Source organism: Callionymus lyra, chromosome 5, assembly GCF_982586985.1.
Source record: "Callionymus lyra chromosome 5, fCalLyr1.hap1.1, whole genome shotgun sequence".
Lineage (NCBI taxonomy): Eukaryota > Metazoa > Chordata > Actinopteri > Syngnathiformes > Callionymidae > Callionymus > Callionymus lyra.
Window position 1 is genome coordinate 6,827,996 of NC_141822.1, and position 20,876 is coordinate 6,848,871.

Below are 20,876 nucleotides of genomic sequence, written 5' to 3' on the forward strand. Positions count from 1 at the left end.
AGAAAAACACTGTGAACAAAAAGCTTTTTTATCATCAAGAGGAGAATCCTCCTCATATGTTCTAAGTATAGAATCATCCTCTTACTCCAGAATACTCTGACTTCATTGCGTAACTTCCTTCACTCGCCCGACATGTGGAAGACGCACACATGGACAGACACTTGTCCGTCTGAAGCTGTCTGCACACTTCTGAGCACTTTGGATTACCAAAGGATTTTCCCTAAAAGCCTCCAACAAATCTGCCTTTTTACTCCAAGATTATTTGCTATTTTCAAGGAAACTATTTCCCCGATAACATCGGGTAGGAATCGTTTGGGATTTAATATTATCCTGAACACAAGCAGACGTTCATGTAGCTTCTAGCTAGCTCTCCTTTAATGTTCATTTTCAACACACATCTACACAGTAGTATCGACAAAAGCTAATGCAGATGTTGACACTACTACCAATTTCCGAGTACCTTCAGGTCACTCTATTTTTTTTAGTTTGGAAGGCGAATCAATAAGTGTAGCAGGTTTTTAAAAAACAAATACTTTTTCAGTGAAATACAGCAATAAAATTGGATTTTTGCCTTGAGTACCTATAAAGGATTTTTTTTTACTCATTATAGGAATGTACTACTTTTCTAACTATGTTTTAGATCAACATATATTTGATCTGAAACATATTATTTCAGATCAAATGTATGTTGATCTGAAATAAAATAACGGGGCGACTTTTATGAAAATCTGCACAGTATTCACGCACATTTTGTTTTCAAGGTAATCCTCAAAAGACCAAAGTACAGATGTACTGTATGTCTCCAGAATCATGAAGTATTTATACTCACTCTCAGTTGTAAACCTGCTGCACCTCATCATTAACAACTTCATGTATACATATATATATATATATATATATATATATATATATATATATATATATATATATATATATATATATATATATATGTGTGTGTGTGTGTGTGTATGACATTATTGTGCCAGTATTTGTTCCGACAGTAAGAGGTCGAGGCAGCTGATGCCAGATTTGAGGACTCACGATCGAGGCACTTGAGAGAACTGTCAATCATATCTGACTGATCCTATACAAAGTGACACTTGTGTGCGTTGTTGTTCCTCAGCATGTCAGTGATATAAAAACTTTATATAAATATTTGTTAAACGTTATGAAACTATTTTTGAAATAAATTAGAGGTAGTGATGTGTTGATGAAGCTTCATGAAACAGTGTCTTCAGAGTCCACTAGATAGCGTTTCTGCTCTATTTTGCTTTGTTTTGACCAACTGTTCAAAAGTAAACATAATTTTTAAACTGATGGCGCCACCTACTGACCTGTGAACAACATGACACTGTTTCATGAAGCTTCATCAGACCATCACTAGTAATAACTATGATGAAATGAATACATATATTGTTGTTGGCAATGATAGCAATATATCATGCATTAAATAGAAATTAATACAAATATTGCATAAAATCAGTAAAACAATGATCTTACCTCATTATTCAAAATACCTCCAAAAATCAATGTTAAATTTGCAGAAACAAGAAACAGAGTATAAATCATAATTGAGCTTCACAGACTATATATCATGTACTGTAAGTTAAAGTAATTCATGATTTAAAACAAAGCTTCCTCTTCTACCAGATCGATTCCGTGAGGGACGTTATTAGTTTAATTCATCATTCTGCCGCCGCTCGAGGAAACGGGTTCCCTCGCCGCCGACCAGGAGAAGACCCTCATTTATCTTCCAAAAATCTAGGTAACCTCGAGGTTTACAAAAAATAACGAACAATGACTCGACCACAATGGCCAGGTTCACCGGATTCTATATTTTTAAGGGCGTAAGAAGGCTCTTACTGCGCTATCAGTTTAAAAATGATGTTTCATTAGAACAGTTGTTCAAAACAGAGGAAAGTAGTGCAGAGACGCCATCTAGTGGACTCTGAAGATAATGACACTGTTTCATGAAGCTTCATCAACACATCACTACCATCTAGTGGACTCTGAAGATAATGACACTATTTCATGAAGCTTCATCAACACATCACTACCATCTAGTGGACTCTAAAGATAATGACACCGTTTCATGAAGCTTCATCAACACATCACTACCATCTAGTGGACTCTAAAGATAATGACACCGTTTCATGAAGCTTCATCAACACATCACTACTATCTAGTGGACTCTGAAGATAATTACACTGTTTCATGAAGCTTCATCAACACATCACTACCATCTAGTGGACTCTGAAGATAATGACACTGTTTCATGAAGCTTCATCAACACATCACTACTATCTAGTGGACTCTGAAGATAATGATACTGTTTCATGAAGCTTCATCAACACATCACTACTATCTAGTGGACTCTGAAGATAATGACACTGTTTCATGAAGCTTCATCAACACATCACTACCATCTAGTGGACTCTGAAGATAATGACACTGTTTCATGAAGCTTCATCAACACATCACTACCATCTAGTGGACTCTAAAGATAATGACACTGTTTCATGAAGCTTCATCAACACATCACTACTATCTAGTGGACTCGGAAGATAATGACACTGTTTCATGAAGCTTCATCAACACATCACTACCCTCTAGTGGACTCTAAAGATAATGACACTGTTTCATGAAGCTTCATCAACACATCACTACCACCTCGTGGACTCTGAAGATAATGACACTGTTTCATGAAGCTTCATCAACACATCACTACCATCTAGTGGACTCTAAAGATAATGACACTGTTTCATGAAGCTTCATCAACACATCACTACCATCTCGTGGACTCTGAAGATAATGACACTGTTTCATGAAGCTTCATCAACACATCACTACTCTTAACTGCCCTTTTATGAGAACCTTAAGATTGAGCAAAAGAAGCTGAAGTGATATTTCATCCTAAATTTCAATCATTTTCTTCTCACCCTTATGTCGACCAAGGGTTGGGAATATTTTCAGAGTAATCTGTTTTTAGAAGGTTTTCTTCATCCGAAAGAAACTTTACAACATCTGAATACTTACAAACTGCTCGTCATGTATTGAAGCCTCAACATGAGGAATTGTTCCGGAAAAATATTAGTAACAGTCAACATTCCGGGTAAAAATATTATTATAAAATGGAGAGTTTCATGTCTATGTAGCATGTTAGCCTTTTAGCTTCCGCTACAAACAAGCTTAAGATATAGACTTGTTTAACATTTTTCAGAACAATTTCTAATTATTATATATAATATATATAATTTTTCATTCCAAGAGGGACGTTACAGATCTTCATATGGACATACAGAATCCAAAAGAAACGGATTGCTCTAGAGATTCTGCCATCTCTTAGTTGACATAACGGCGAGGAGAAAAATGAGTTTAAGTTTTAGTTCATCCACTAGTTTAAAAACTTTTTAATTGCCTTTTGCATCTCTGAGTAAATCTGTTACCTTCATATCTAAGGAATTCCACAGGCTTTTTAATGTTTTCTCTGTTTGGTTGTTAGAAAACTCACTCGTTTTAAATGTTTTACTTGGTTTATTGGAGCACAAAACCGTTCAGTGTGTTGTAAAATTCCTACAGGCCTTAAATGCATCGTTGAGGTTTGACGATCAGCGCAGCAAAAGTTGAGGCGTCTTTCTTCCAGTCTCATGTTGATTTATTGCATGGTTTATTTAAAAAGTTTGAGTCTTATGCTTTTTAGAGGATAAATTAGACTTATTAGATTTTTGACGGTTCAGTCTTGTTACTACTATAAACGCATAAATGTGATTCAATACAACTTTTTTTTCCATCATTCATCATTGTTTTATTATTTGTAATAGTGGAGGAAAGTTGTTAAGATCCTGAGGTACAGTGTTCTTAAGAGCACTCCTAAGAAGTTCGTAGCACTAGTGACGATCTGATGAAGCTTCATGAAACAGTGTCTTTATCTTCAGAGTCCACTAGATGGTAGTGATGTGTTGATGAAGCTTCATGAAACAGTGTCATTGTCTTCAGAGTCCACTAGATGGTAGTGATGTGTTGATGAAGCTTCATGAAACAGTGTCATTATCTTAAGAGTCCACTAGATGGTAGTGATGTGTCGATGAAGCTTCATGAAACAGTGTCATTATCTTCAGAGTTCACTAGATGGTAGTGATGTGTTGATGAAGCTTCATGAAACAGTGTCATTATCTTCAGAGTCCACTAGATGGTAGTGATGTGTTGATGAAGCTTCATGAAACAGTGTCATTGTCTTCAGAGTCCACTAGATGATAGTGATGTGTTGATGAAGCTTCATGAAACAGTGTCATTATCTTCAGAGTCCACTAGATGGTAGTGATGTGTTGATGAAGCTTCATGAAACAGTGTCATTATCTTCAGAGTCCACTCGATGGTAGTGATGTGTTGATGAGGCTTCATGAAACAGTGTCATTATCTTCAGAGTCCACTAGATGGTAGTGATGTGTTGATGAAGCTTCATGAAACAGTGTCATTGTCTTCAGAGTCCACTAGATGGTAGTGATGTGTTGATGAAGCTTCATGAAACAGTGTCATTGTCTTCAGAGTCCACTAGATGCTAGTGATGTGTTGATGAAGCTTCATGAAACAGTGTCATTATCTTCAGAGTCCACTAGATGGTAGTGATGTGTTGATGAAGCTTCATGAAACAGTGTCATTGTCTTCAGAGTCCACTAGATGGCGTTGAAGAACTGTTCTGATGAAACATCATTTTTAAAGTGATGGCGCCACCTACTGACCTCTGAACAACATGACACTGCTTCATGAAGCTTCATTAACCCGTCATTGCGTAGAACTTCCAATCTGGGGTAATTTATTTAGAAAAATAACATATAAATAAACGTCAAAAATTAACTCCTTACAGCATAATTAAAAGGAGGATGAAGACCCCGTAGGAGGTTGATTTTCCGGGGTCTTATTTCAGAAACAACAAGAGAGATCGAGTGAAAGTGGATTTTCATCTAACAAGGTTTTAAACTTTACTCGTTGTATCTCGTCGATCCACGAATTAAGAGATAAGCCTTTGAAAGGGGGAACAGAATCTCCATTATTGCCTTCATTTCTCCTGGAGCCACAGAGCCGAGCCAGAGCCTCTAATGAAAGCCATTTCTAAACTAGAGTAAAGGTAAATCACCTGCTTCAATCTCTCACACACACCCAGGCGTGTGTCGCTCACTCTCCTGTGAGTGTTTCTGAAAGACGTTACCCATCAAGGGATCAACGGGCGCCGGTAAATCCATTACTAAAAATACTTGCCAATCCTCTGGGATTACGATGCTTAGCAAGTGGACAGTGTGCATGCCACAAATCTGGAATTAGTCGGTGAAAGTCTGTCAACGGTGACCAACACCTGATCCACCGTCTGGGCACGTTTGTCAGCGAGGGCAAAGGTGTGGCGTCAAGTCACTCGCGGCGTTAAACTGGGAGCAGCTCGTAGTAAAAGAGCTTACGTGGAAGAGTGACTCCATGAGGATACCGACCTGGTCCGGTGAGAAGAGATACTGAGATCCACACCTCGCTTCACAGCTATTCAAACAAAATGTATCATTAGCTATTGCTTTATAAATCATCTGGCCTGCCTTTAAATTTATAGAAATACATATATATATATATACAGAGGGATTAAACCTTTAAATGTCTAAATTATTAAATTCTATTATAATCATGTAAATTCTAAATTCTATTAAAAATATTCATGTATTGCCAAAATATGTATTTTCAATCCCTCCTTAATTCGGCAATGAAAGTGTAACCTTTTAATAAATAACAAATATTGGATAAATGATTTGAATTAAATTCACATTTTTGAATACATTTTAAGTCAACCTTATAATGATTTGAATGAAAAATAATTTACTTAAGAAAATGTAATTGTTGGACTAACATTTCTAACCCCATTTATAAAATAAAATAAAGTACTTTTTCCAAATAATAATACATATATATATTCTAATTAAAATGCTATATTTGAATTTAATTTTTCAAATATTGACATTTAATATTCATTTGTTTTTATCAAAATTCTCTTTTTTTTTAAATTTTTTTAAAAATAATTTAATGTTATCATTTATATATTAAAGGTTGACTTTGTTTTTATTGAATAATTTCATTCAATACATTGTTTATTGTTGAATTAAGCAGGAATTTAAAAATATATATTTTGTTAATAATAACTTGTTAAGGATATTATAATTCATGATGAAATTGTCATTTAAATGATGATAATTCTATTTAATCATGTATATATTAAAATGTTCAATCTGTCTTGTTTTCCAAAAGTTGGATAAAATAAATCCATTTTTTTTCTTAATAAATGACTTTAGAACAACAATTACATTTTCTGAATTCAATATTTTTTTCCATTCAAATGCTTTTAATTTAATATAAAAATGTTTGTATAATAGTGACACCAGACAAAATCCAGAGAGTACCGAGCTACTTGTTCGAACCTTATCGATTATATATTATTTATTCTATATTTTCTTCTTTCTTTATGTTGTGCACATAATATTGAACTTATTTTTTTATGTGTTTTGTTGTCCTTCCTTGCCTCTAACCTTGTTAAAGAGATTTGAATCTCACTGGGACTAACTTGGATAAATAAAGGAATAAAAAATATATATATAAAAAAAGTTTACATATATAAAATAAGCTTAAACCAATTCAACCTTTCAATATAAAATTAATTGACACTGATATACTTCATAACCTTAGACTGTCACTCATAATGAACAGTTGACATCTTAATAAGATTAAGATTAAGTTAATTCTCTTAAAACGTTGCTAACACGTTGACAGTGTTAAGAGTAAACAAACACCTATGATTGTGACGCAAGTATTACTCGAGTGTCTCTGAAAAGACGTTGGTCGAACTTCCAGGTTTGATGCTCGGCTCTGTGCACGACGACCTTTACACCGTCTCAACATAACATAACGATCGTCTCTTATCATATAACATTTGTCGAGAAAAATGTCTCCATGGTTTGATAATAAATCCTATTAAATGTGTTTTAAATACTGTCATAATGTGTTTAAGTATATCATTAATGCTACAAATGTAATTATAAATGATACAATAATGGCAAATATACAACAAAGATTCAACGATTGAAATCAATCACAGTTGATGTTGAACGACGTTGTTTTGATTGACATGTTACAGTAAATGTATTTCAACTCACGGTCGGGTTTATCTGTAGCTTAGCTGTTGCGTAATCTGTTGACATTAACTACATGATCAGGCTTTGTGGTTGAAATTATGATATGGAGCTGCCAGATGTTCCAGTGGCATTAGCATTGTAAACATTTTTCTTTTTTCGACTGCATGTACCAGGAATCCTGCGTAATGGTAAGTAAGTAAGTTATATATAATATGTAGAGCGCTTTTCTAGACCAGGGTCACAAAGCGCTTAAACAACCAAAACAATACTCAATATATACTTAAAAGGTCAAGATAACACTGAGACAAACACAGGAGTCTCAGAGAATCAAGGAAAAGCCTGAACGAATTAGTGTCTTCAGATGTTTCTTGAAGGAGTCAGTAGATCATCAAACACAGATGTTTCTTGAAGGAGTCAGTAGATCATCAAACACAGATGTTTCTTGAAGGAGTCAGTAGATCATCAAACACAGATGTTTCTTGAAGGAGTCAGTAGATCATCAAACACAGATGTTTCTTGAAGGAGTCAGTAGATCATCAAACACAGATGTTTCTTGAAGGAGTCAGTAGATCATCAAACACAGATGTTTCTTGAAGGAGTCAGTAGATCATCAAACACAGATGTTTCTTGAAGGAGTCAGTAGATCATCAAACACAGAGATGGTTCCAAAGCTTAGGAGCAACAGTCTGGAAGGATTTCTCTCCTCTGGTCCGGAAGTTCAGGAACCATCAGTAGATTCTGATCCACAGACCTCAGAGCCCGAGCTGAGGTGTAAGTCTGGATCAGATCACGGAAGGTCTGACCATGAATAGATCAGAGTTCTGTATGAACTGCAGGCGAGACAGATCCTTCTTGTTTAGAAATGAAAACGAACTGTTACAATAGTCCAGACGAGAAGACACAAACACATGGATAATAAACTCCAGATCATGTTGTCATTGTTGTTGTCAACATTTTCCTAAATTTAGAGATTTTTCACAATTTTCCTAAATTCAAATTTAAATGAGATTTTAATTTAATCCGGGACATTTGACTTTGGGTGATTCTGACTAGTGATGGTCTGATGAAGCTTCATGAAACAGTGTCATTATCTTCAGAGTCCACTAGATGGTAGTGATGTGTTGATGAAGCTTCATGAAACAGTGTCATTATCTTCAGAGTCCACTAGATGGTAGTGATGCGTTGATGAAGCTTCATCAAACAGTGTCATTATCTTCAGAGTCCACTAGATGGTAGTGATGTGTTGATGAAGCATCATGAAACAGTGTCATTATCTTCAGAGTCCACTAGATGGTAGTGATGTGTTGATGAAGCTTCATGAAACAGTGTCATTATCTTCAGAGTCCACTTGATGGTATTGATGTGTTGATGAAGCTTCATGAAACAGTGTCATTATCTTCAGAGTCCACTAGATGGTAGTGATGTGTTGATGAAGCTTCATGAAACAGTGTCATTATCTTCAGAGTCCACTAGATGGTAGTGATGTGTTGATGAAGCTTCATGAAACAGTGTCATTATATTCAGAGTCCACTAGATGGCGTCTCTGCACTATTTTCCTTTGTTTTGAACAACTGTATCAATGAAACATCCTTTTTAAACTGATGGCGCCACCAACTAACCTCTGAACAACATGACACTGTTTCATGAAGCTTCATCAACACATCACTAGATCTCACTCCTTTTCCCGCTTTTTTTTTAATGAATTTGGAATGCTTGTAAATATAGTATATATTAAAACTCACCTGTAAGAAATTAACATTTTTTAGTCAAACTAATTATTCAGAATTTAAAATGCTAAAAAAGAATAATAATACTGCATTATTGATAATTAAATGATCCACAAATTACTTTTATTTTGATACATCCGTGTGCTTTTCTTAATTGAAAGATAATTTCGGGATGAAATAAAGTCAAGAATAGTCGTACCCTTGACGGAAACAAACGGAACTTTCCCAAATACGCCTCCTAACATTCTTCTTGTCCCAGCACTGCAACGCTCATCTTTGCCTCCACCGTCCAGTTCTGCAAATTAATTCCTGCCTCTGTTGGTTCCTGTCCAAGGTCTGAGCTTCATCCCAGAGGTCAGTGATACCCTGATAGCCTCAGCTGGAGATAGACCAAAGCTCGCAATCCTATTACAACACTACCATCATCCCTTCCCCAATCACAGTTTAATTAAAAGAGCCGGTCACAGGGAGAGACTGCAGAAATGAAACACCAATTCCTCGGAACAATTCCGAACATGGCGTGTCAGGAGGACCTTCACTGATGCTCTGACGGAGGAAGAAACGTCGTTCCATTACGGGGGAGTGCGGTTTTACGGCCATGACTCGCGGTAAACAATAATAGAGACGTCGTAACATAACGCTGACGTTCTTTTCTCGACGATGATATCTGCGGCCGCGACAATTCCTGCTCCGGCGACGATAAAATGAGAAACGTCTGAAGGAAGAATTGAGAACAATCACCGTTAGCTTTATGAGTATAATGTCCATCAGTTTGTTTTTGCACGACTGCAAGATCGACCCAGATCACTATGTATTCATATCATGTTTATAATATAAGAAAGTAAGTAAGTAATAATAGAATAGCACTTTTCTAGACCAGGGTCACAAAGCACTTAAACAATCAAAACAATACCCAATAACATATATACTTAAAAGGTCAATATAACACAGAGACAAAAACAAGAGTCTCAGAGAATCAAGGAAAAGCCTGCAAGAATAAAAGTGTCTTGAGATGTTTCTTGAAGGAGTCAGTAGATCATGAAACACAGATGTTTCTTGAAGGAGTCAGTAGATCATCAAACACAGAGATGTTTCTTGAAGGAGTCAGTAGATCATCAAACACAGATGTTTTTTGAAGGAGTCAGTAGATCATCAAACACAGATGTTTCTTGAAGGAGTCAGTAGATCATCAAACACAGAGATGTTTCTTGAAGGAGTCAGTAGATCATCAAACACAGATGTTTCTTGAAGGAGTCAGTAGATCATCAAACACAGATGTTTCTTGAAGGAGTCAGTAGATCATCAAACACAGATGTTTCTTGAAGGAGTCAGTAGATCATCAAACACAGATGTTTCTTGAAGGAGTGAGTAGATCATCAAACACAGATGTTTCTTGAAGGAGTCAGTAGATCATCAAACACAGATGTTTCTTGAAGGAGTCAGTAGATCATCAAACACAGATGTTTCTCGAAGGAGTCAGTAGATCATCAAACACAGATGTTTCTTGAAGGAGTCAGTAGATCATCAAACACAGAGATGTTTCTTGAAGGAGTGAGTAGATCATCAAACACAGATGTTTCTTGAAGGAGTCAGTAGATCATCAAACACAGATGTTTCTTGAAGGAGTCAGTAGATCATCAAACACAGATGTTTCTCGAAGGAGTCAGTAGATCATCAAACACAGATGTTTCTTGAAGGAGTCAGTAGATCATCAAACACAGATGTTTCTCGAAGGAGTCAGTAGATCATCAAACACAGATGTTTCTCGAAGGAGTCAGTAGATCATCAAACACAGATGTTTCTTGAAGGAGTGAGTAGATCATCAAACACAGATGTTTCTTGAAGGAGTCAGTAGATCATCAAACACAGATATTTCTTGAAGGAGTCAATAGATCATCAAACACAGATGTTTCTTGAAGGAGTCAGTAGATCATCAAACACAGAGATGTTTCTTGAAGGAGTCAGTAGATCATCAAACACAGAGATGTTTCTTGAAGGAGTCAGTAGATCATCAAACACAGATGTTTCTTGAAGGAGTCAGTAGATCATCAAACACAGATGTTTCGTGAAGGAGTCAGTAGATCATCAAACACAGATGTTTCTTGAAGGAGTCAGTAGATCATCAAACACAGATGTTTCTTGAAGGAGTCAGTAGATCATCAAACACAGAGATGTTTCTTGAAGGAGTCAGTAGATCATCAAACACAGATGTTTCTTGAAGGAGTCAGTAGATCATCAAACACAGATGTTTCTTGAAGGAGTCAGTAGATCATCAAACACAGAGGTTTCTTGAAGGAGTCAGTAGATCATCAAACACAGATGTTTCTTGAAGGAGTCAGTAGATCATCAAACACAGATGTTTCTTGAAGGAGTCAGTAGATCATCAAACACAGAGATGTTTCTTGAAGGAGTCAGTAGATCATCAAACACAGATGTTTCTTGAAGGAGTCAGTAGATCATCAAACAAAAAGATGTTTTTTAGCTTCTCATTTCACATATGAACCATTATAATGAGGACAAAAGTAAAAATAATAGGAAGCACCCATGGTTCTGCTGACGGTTAACTTTCTTTGAATTCATCCGTTTGGGAGAAATAATGAAAAGAAAGGAAACAGGAAAAGGAAGCAGGAACAAAAAGCAAAGTGAGACGATACAAATTAAAACCGGAAGCACATTCAATATAAACTGAACATTTTTATTTAATCGGATTATTAGGAATATTAAGGACTGTGCAGCTTCGTAGTAACAATACTGAGCATCACGTTGCTTTGTAGCTCATCAAAGTCTTAATAAAAGATTGTTTCAAGGTCAGTAAACCCAATCAGAATTGACGCATATGTCGAAGCCATATTAAGGGTCAAGTGTTGATTTTTATTATAACATATATATAGTCCTGTTTTATCTCAGGGTCAAGGTGACCCAGAGGCCTGAAAACAAATCTGTTTGTGGTGAACGACCTCCATGGCTTCCATAAATACATATGCAGTGGTGGAGGTCGTTTATCTTGACCCAGAGATAACACAAGGGTTAAGGCAGTGGTGTTTCAAAGTGGGAAAATTGGAGTAAAGGGAAGAATGGAATTCAATATAATATCATATATTATTTAAAAAATATATACAACACACAAACTGACTTCATTTTAGGATTCTTAAAGGTCACATAAATTCCAACTCTACAGACTCACATGTTTTAAATGTTAGTCTTTCTCTCCAAGATGCAGTAAGTTCCTCATCATGACCATGTTTTACACTTATTACTCTATAAAGTTGCTCTGAAATCTGGACGAACGAGAGGTTACGAGAGTCCATTATGACGTAAAAATTGGCTTCACTCCTCCTCCAGCTGTTATCACACCCTGCTTTGTTTATATCCCTTAGAGGTGGGGACTTCCGGGATTGAGGAATCGAGGTGACAAACCTCCATGCTTGAACAATCAAAGCAGAGTGGGCGTGGTTATGGTTAACAAGATTTAATCTCCAGAAAAACAAAGGGTTTTCAGTGGGCGGAGCTTAAGATCATTTTCTAATGTCAATATTTCAATGAAAAGAGAGTTTTGTACAAACACACACTGATGATACAACATCAACTTAAGACACTTCAATCAACACATTAGTTGAACCTTTAAGTTTTCTATGATAATAAAGGCAGCAAACATCAAGTAAGGATTGAAGGGCTGGAGATGCAGGACGAACACAAACATTTTATCAGGAGATTAAGATGTAGAATATAACAACAACAAACATACACTTAGTATGTTCTCCCCATGTTGCGTGGGTTTACTCTGGGCACTCCGGTTTCCTCCCACAGTCCAAAAACATACAGAGGTTGATTGAGAACATGGGGATATTGTCGGTAGGTATAAGAGTGTGTGTGAATGGTTATCTGTCTTTGTGTCTTACGAAAGACTGGTTCCTTTCCAGGGTGTCCCCTGCCTCTCGCCCTATGATTCTGGGATAGACTCCAGTCTGCGACTCCGACCCCGGGATTAAGCGGTAGACAATGAATGAATGAAAAAAAATACCTAAAAATTACTATTTTTGCATATGGAAAAAAAATCTAAACGCATCTCTGGTAATGTTCAGTTCAAATAAAGTGAAATAACTTTTGTTTTTTTGTCCATTTTGACGACGTCTGCTGTTTAATTTCCCTCTCCTGGCCACGTTAAACACAACTGAGGTTACACAAGCTTTACGTTGGTGAAACAGTTGGCACGCCAACTAATCCAAGCCAGCACAGCCCAGCTGAGAGAGAGGGACGAAGCAGAAAGAAAAAAAAAAATCAGGGATGTCTGTTTCAATTAGAGTAACATTTGGAGTGTTGCATAACGCCGACCAAACCCAATATCAGAGCTAATGTTCTCGCCGGTACACAGCTGCTTGTGAGCTTAAGTGACAGTGATAACACTTTTAGTCCCAGTCCTGTCCCATGGCTTTTAACTTGAAAAAAAAAAAAAAAAGCTTTTCTTTCTAATTGAATTAAAATCTCTCCAATTAACATGGCATCATGTGGACGACTAATCTGTAAATGTGATTCTGGTCTGACCTTTCCATGTAGAATCCACAGTCTGTCTGCACGTGTTTGAACGTTCACGTAATCTCAAAGTTCTCGCACAAAAAAAACAACCTTTCGCTGACCTGTACCACGCATTTGTCCGGGACTTTTTGCATTTTTGTCTTTTTAGACTATTGTAACAGTTTATTTTGGTGTCTTAACAAGAAGGATCTGTCTCGCCTGCAGTTAAAACAAAACTCTGCAGCCAGAATTCTGAGCTGCTCTAGTAGAAGAACTCACATTTCCCTGATCCTTAAATATCTTCACTGGCTGCCAGTTTCTTTCAGGATCAACTTTAAAATTCTGGTTCTTACTTTCAGATCTATTCATGGTCAGACCTTCCATCAGTGATCTGATCCAGACCCATAAATCTATATCTATATAAATATCTCTCTCTCTCTTTCTCTTTCTCTTTCTCTTTCTCTTTCTCTCTCTCTCTCTCTCTCTCTCTCTCTCTCTCTCTCTCTCTCTCTCTCTCTCTCTCTCTCTCTCTCTCTCTCTCTCTCTCTCTCTATATATATATATATATAAAAATATATATATATATATATATATATATATATATATATATATATATATATAGAGAGAGAGAGAGAGAGAGAGATGTATCTAGATATAGCTATTAATCAGGGGTGGGCAATTATAATTCTTCAAGGGCCACATTTAATTCTGCGTATGTTGTTAGGGGCCGTCAAGCAAAAAGAAAGATGAAAAAATCCCTAAAAAAAAAAGGACATTGGTCATAAGAGCGTGAGATTTATTAAGCTAAATAAGATGCTTTTTATTCTTGTATATATGAGTTTTTTTCAAAACATGTCTTCAACTAACTACTAAAAAATGTTTTGAGGGATTAATATATACTCGAAAAATTACACACAAAAAGTAAACAAGTGTTATGTTGAAATGTTAATGAATAATAAATACAAAATACATTTGTTAATGCTTGAGAACCATTTAAATAAATATATGGCTGTTGAAGATACATTGGTATTACATGTTACCATATATATAAACTCTGTATATGTATATACATTCTTTTTTCTTTGTTTGTTGTTTTGATAAACATTTTATCAAATACGAAACACTGATATTTATAATTCACATCCGTCATTTTAATCATATACATTTTATTTTTTCAAGATTGATGAAGATTTCATTGAAGGTGTGAAATACATGAAAAAATAAAAACACTAACACACTTCATGTTGTTGTCGTACTATAGTTATACTTCATTAAAATGACTTTATTACAGGATCTAATCACCGCAGTATTTCTTCTCAGTGACGTTGACCTGCCTTCATGGATCGATCGCAGTCGCTCCCGAGGCCCCGGAAAAAAAGCTCCATGCATCTTGAATGTGTTGTTTATTTGTTGAGTCAATGTGAATGTCCTGCCATGTCAACAGAGATTAGCTTCTCCTGTGAAGTGTTGAAATATGAATAAATGAATATCACCACTTATGCTTAGTCACAGACTCAAGACGTGCCAGCGGAGAAAGCCTTGCTCACTAACACCCCACGGCTTTTATCCGCATCGTCTCCTCCTCTCAAAACAAAATCATCTTTTCTCCTCCGTCCAGTCCCGGAGCGTCTTCCCAGAGCAGCGTCTCAACGTTTCAGCTCCTAAATTCTTCTTCTTCTTCTGTGTCGTCTCCTGTGGGTTTTTTCTTTTTTCGTTGCTTAATTTTCTAATTGCCTTCACGTGTTCGTGCTCTGAGATGATGAACCACATAATGACGTTATGAATGTTTGGTCAAACATGCTGCCTGAGCAGAAAATAGTTCATTTATGAGATTTAAAAATAGAAAAAATGATTTCATTGGAATCTACTTGAAATCATTTCCAAGTAGATTTAAAATAAATAAATAATAAATCACATGAACCTCCGTGTCGCTATTTATAGACACACATTTCAACACTTCCTGCTGGATCGTACCATTGACACCTATTAACGTGCGACATGACCCGACTGTGATCACACTCTTGATCTGCTGCAGAAAATCAGTCTTGCAGTTATTTCGAAACGTAATTATTAACTGTTGTTACCATCAACGTCCTCGTCCCCTCAAATCAGACGTTTGTATTTATTTTTGATTCTTGCGTCCTTTTGTTTTAGTGGTCGATTCTATTACTGTAATTACCCAGTTCTACATTTAAAAGAAATGACATTTTTTATTTTGGTTCCTTTACCTTTTTTTATGAACTTATTCTTTTGATATATTTTATTTTATTTTTTACTCTTCTTTCCATCCATCTTTCTACTCCCCCGTGCCCCCATCCTTCTTCCCAGCCTGTCACAGCAGGAGGCCGTCGACAATGAGTCTGGTTCTGCTCGAGGTTTCTGTTTCTGCTGGATCTGTTTTTCCTTTCTCCACTACACACAGCGTAATACTAATACTCATTCTATTACTACTGCTATTACTACCACTACCAATACCACTAGTACTACTTCTACTACTACTACCACTACCACTACTACTACTAATATTAATGATAATACACTGTGTTACTTCAACTGTAAAGTGTCTTGAGATAACTTTGTTATGATAAGACACATTAAATACAATTGAATTGAATTGAATTGAATTTTAAAAAATAATATTTTTTTTAATTATTATGTATTCATAAAAAATATTTATTAGATTTACATTTTAAAAAGTGTATATTTTTAGAAATTAATTGTTTTTATTATATTTTTCATTTTTATTTTTTTATTGAATTTTAAATACATCAAACAACTTTTATCTCCAACCACAAAACTCAAGTCAGTCTCCATCACTTCTATCTCTTTTCCTTATCAAGCCTCGATAATAATAAAAATATCAATATCCATTCACTGTCTTTCATTTTCCTCCATCAATCTCCTCAATTCCATTATTTAGCTTCTTGCTACTACGTTTAAAAATATGTATTTTGAGGGTCAAGAAATACTCAAAGGAAAAAAAAGCCATATTAGGAATTGAACCTTCATCAAACTTTAAAAATAGACTAAATCAAATGATTTTTCATAAACATTTCTATTTGATCAATATCACTCACAAGGCTCCCATCGATACAGTCATACTTTGCTTTGCATTTATTTACATTCATGCTGTATTATTTTACATTTTAATTCAATTATTTCATGTTGTTTTTGCTATGCAAGTAGTTGTTTTGTTACAATAAAATAAAAAATCCCACGGAAAATCAATTAATAAATTAATTAATTAAATTTGGGATCGAAATGAGTAACTATTAATACAAATTAATTAAAATATATATAAGCAAGTTGTCAGAAACGTTTCAACATAAACTAGTGGTTACTCTGATTACATATTTGATATTGAAATATGTTAATATATTGATTCTGTATTATATTTCGAAAATATATATATATAAAACACTGTATATGTATTCATATGAATATATATGTATATGTATATGTATATGTATATGTATATGTATATGTATATGTATATGTATATGTATATGTATATGTATATGTAAATCGATCATGTATAAAGGATTTAAAAGCTAAAAAATACATTTTTTGTTTTTATATTTACATGATTTTATGATTTAATAATTTCACATTTAAAAACATTAATACATGATCGATTTGTGACGACTGAACACAAACACTTTTTTTTACTCCCTCTTCCTTTATCCTCTCTTCATTCTCTCTCTTTTTTTTAAAATATAATTAAGATTAATACAAATTAAATTATTTTAAATTAAATTAAATTTATACTGTATATATATATATATATATATATATATATATATATATATATATATATATATATATATATATAATATAACGTCTTTTTTCTTGCTTCTGTGTAAGGAAGTCATATCTATAATTTAACCAGCATTTAATGAATTGAATTATTGAAAAAAATAAAAATTTCACATTTTAACACATTCATACATGATCCATTTGTGACGACTGAACACTGTAATGTGGCCATATACTTTTTTTTACTCCTCCCTCTTCATTTATCCTCTCTTCATTCTCTCTCTTTTTTTTTTAATCTTATTACGATTTACTGTATAAAAAATAAAATAAATAATTTCACATTTAAACACATTCATACATGATCGATTTGTGACAACTGACACTTTTTTTTACTCTCTCTTCCTTTATCCTTTCTTCATTTTCTTTTTTATCTAATTGCGATTTATAAAAATGAAAGAATTATATATATATATATATACATACCTCAAACCCAATATGTATACATATAAAACATATATATATATATATATAAGGTAAGGTAAGGTAAGTTAAAACTTTATATATATATATAGTAAGTAAGTAAGTAAGTAAGTAATATTTATTTATATAATAATAATAACCAGGGTCACAAAGTGCTTTAACAATCAAAACAATACTCAAAAAAGTATATACTTTAAAGATCAAGATAATACTGAGAACAACACAGGAGTTCCAGAAAATCAAGGAATATAGTTATAATATATATATATTTTTTCTTGTTTCTGTATAAGAAAGTTATATCTATAATTTAAGCAGCATTTATTGAATTGAATTATTGAAAAAAGAAAATACATGATCGATTTGTGACGACTGAACACTGACAAAAACAATATATTATATTTATAAACAATTATTGAATTCGATGAATCAAAAATAACTATATAAATATAAAATAAATAAATAATAAAATATAAATATATTTAAACTTTATTTTTAGTGAATGATTAAACATTATTATTCTTTTTTCTTCTTGCTTTTGGTGGAAGAAAACCAAAAAAAAAGCCCATGAACGACCATCAGATGGGGGGGTGCAGTAGGAGGGGTGTAGGGTGTGAGGGGGGTAGGGGGGGGGCGTCCATGATCTCACGAGCCACCTTATGTAAATGAGTCGCAGCAGCAGCAGCAGCAGCAGCATCAGGTCCAGATCCACCGCAGTACTTGTGCTGGAGGACTGGAGCAGACGCAGCAGCATCCGTCGGTAGATGGCGGTAACCCAAAGAAACCTGATCCAGCGGCTCCTCGGCCGCTCCAGCCTCAGCGAGCAGCAGCAGCAGCAGCAGCAGCAGCTTCAGTCTCACCGAGGAGAACCTTGAAGGACACCAGCAGGAACACTCGGGCGTCTGCGCGCAACCAGCACCAGCACCAACCCGCCCCGGAACCATGGAGGACAAATCCAACTCGTTCTCGAGCGGCAAGGAGGAGAAGGCGGACGGGAATAACGTGTTCCAGAGGCAGGACTCCATCCAGAAGAACAACACGGGCCAGGGCGCCAAGGACCACGGCAACTCCGTGGGCTTTAAAGGGGAGCGCGAGGAGGCCATGGTGGGCTTCGACGACCTGGAGGGGGGGTCCAGGCAACACGGGTTTATGCAGCGGCAGTTTGGGGCCATGATGCAGCCCGGAGTCAATAAGTTCTCCCTGCGTATGTTCGGCAGTCAGAAGGCGGTGGAGAAGGAGCAGGAGAGGGTCCAGACCGCCGGGTACTGGATCATTCATCCGTATAGCGACTTTAGGTAAGACCCCCCTCTCTGTCTCTCATCCTCTGACCCTCAGACCCGCTGGAGAAAAAACCCGCTCACCCCGTTTCATTGCGGCATTTTTTTTTTCCTTCTCCTTCTCGTCGTCCTCGGGGCTCCAGGAGAGAGACCCCGCGGGCGCACATTGCGACATGTCTTATTATTTTTTTACCTGAGGAAGCGTGACGGTGTTGATGCACCATCATGCGTGTCAACATCTCGACCAGGGGCCTGGTCCCGGCAGGAGACTCAGAGGATGCGGCGCTATAGGGACGTGTCTGGGGGGGAGACGTTGATTTATTAGGTGATAGAAAATATATATATTTATATATTTTTTGGCGGTGCAAGGAGAGGTTAGACGCGAGTCTTTGCAAATACATCACTGTCATTTATTATACGGTTTTATATTCACCTGTATTCTACACCCCCCAACATTATTAGATTTAAGGAGCGACATTCTGAATGAAAAAAACTGTCTAATAAATAATAAAGAGTTTGTGTTTCACTCATATTAACTCGTTTACAGGTTTATCTTTGAATAAACTTGACTTAAACGAGCGTCTTGACCAGTCAAGAGTCACGTGACAATGTTACTTTGGTGAAAATACCATCATTATTTCAGACAGTAATAATCGATAGAACGGGAATTATATACATTATTTTGCCTGGTAACACATTTTTAAACCTTTTTTTTAAACCAGTGACTGGTTAACGTTGGCTTCATATTCACGGACAGACTCTTGGATAAAAGAAATGAATGGAAATAGAGTTTGTGTTTTACTCATTGTCACTAGTTTACAGGTTTCATTTTGGAAGGAACTTGACTGAAACGAGCGTCTTGACGAGTCAAGAGTCACGTGACAATGTTACTTTGATGAAAATACCATCATTATTTCAAAATAAAACACCTTTTAGACAGTATTAATCCATAGAACGGAAATTGCATTCCTTTTTTTTTGCCTGGTAACACATTTTTAGATGTTTTTTGGACCAGTGACTAGTTGGACAAACTCTTGGATAAAAAAAAAATTTAAATAGATTTTGTGTTTTATTCATATTAACTCGTTTACAGGTTAATTTTTTGGAATAAAATTGACTGAAACAAGCGTCTTGACGAGTCAAGAGTCACGTGACAATGTTACTTTGATGAAAATACCATCATTATTTCAAAATAAAACAACTTTCAGACAGTAATCCATAGAACAGAAATTGCATTCCTTTTTTTGCCTGGTAACACATTTTTAAACCTTTTTTTTGAACCAGTGACTGGTTAACGTTGGCTTTATAATCACGGACAGACTCTTGGATAAAAGAAATGAATGTAAATAGAGTTTGTGTTTTACTCATTGTCACTAGTTTACAGGTTTCATTTTGGAATGAACTTGACTTAAACGAGTTGTTTAAGAAACAATGTTTCTTTGATGAAAATACCATCATTCTTTCAAAATAAAACACCTTTCAGACAGTAATAATCAATAAAACAGAAATTGTATTCATTATTTAATCTTAAAAAATAAAATTAAATAGAGTTTTTTTGTTTTACTCATTGTCACTAGTTTACTCATTTATTTTTGGGAGTAAACTTGATTGAAATGAGCGTCTTGACGAGTCCAGAGGCACAGGTTCATTTTACCTTGAAGAAATTACCGTATTTCTTTCACAATAAAAGACCTTTCAGACAATAATAAGCAATAGAACAATCACTTATTAACACCTTTCTGAGACCAATTCAATGTTTACATTACATCCACAAACCAAAATAAATTCACATAGAGTTTGTGTTTTGCTCATTTTAACTAGTTTACACGTTTATCTTTTTTTTGACTAAACTTGACTGAAACGAGTGTCTTGACCAGTCAAGAGTCACAAGACAGTCATAATCAATACAACAGAAATAAGATGATTTCTCTTGTCTGCCTTATACCAGTCTCCGGACCAGGGGTTTG

At 35.4% G+C, this 20,876-nt stretch overlaps 1 protein-coding gene across 1 annotated transcript in view; it reads left to right on the forward strand.

The window, feature by feature from the left end:
• The first annotated feature begins 18,574 nt into the window (after positions 1-18,574).
• The window catches only part of hcn1 (hyperpolarization activated cyclic nucleotide-gated potassium channel 1), a 111,662-nt gene continuing 109,360 nt past the window's right edge, over positions 18,575-20,876 (forward strand). The window contains exon 1 of the mRNA XM_087790638.1: positions 18,575-18,927. Within this exon, the coding sequence (XP_087646764.1) occupies positions 18,575-18,927 (353 nt within the window). The remainder of the gene's footprint in view (positions 18,928-20,876) is intronic.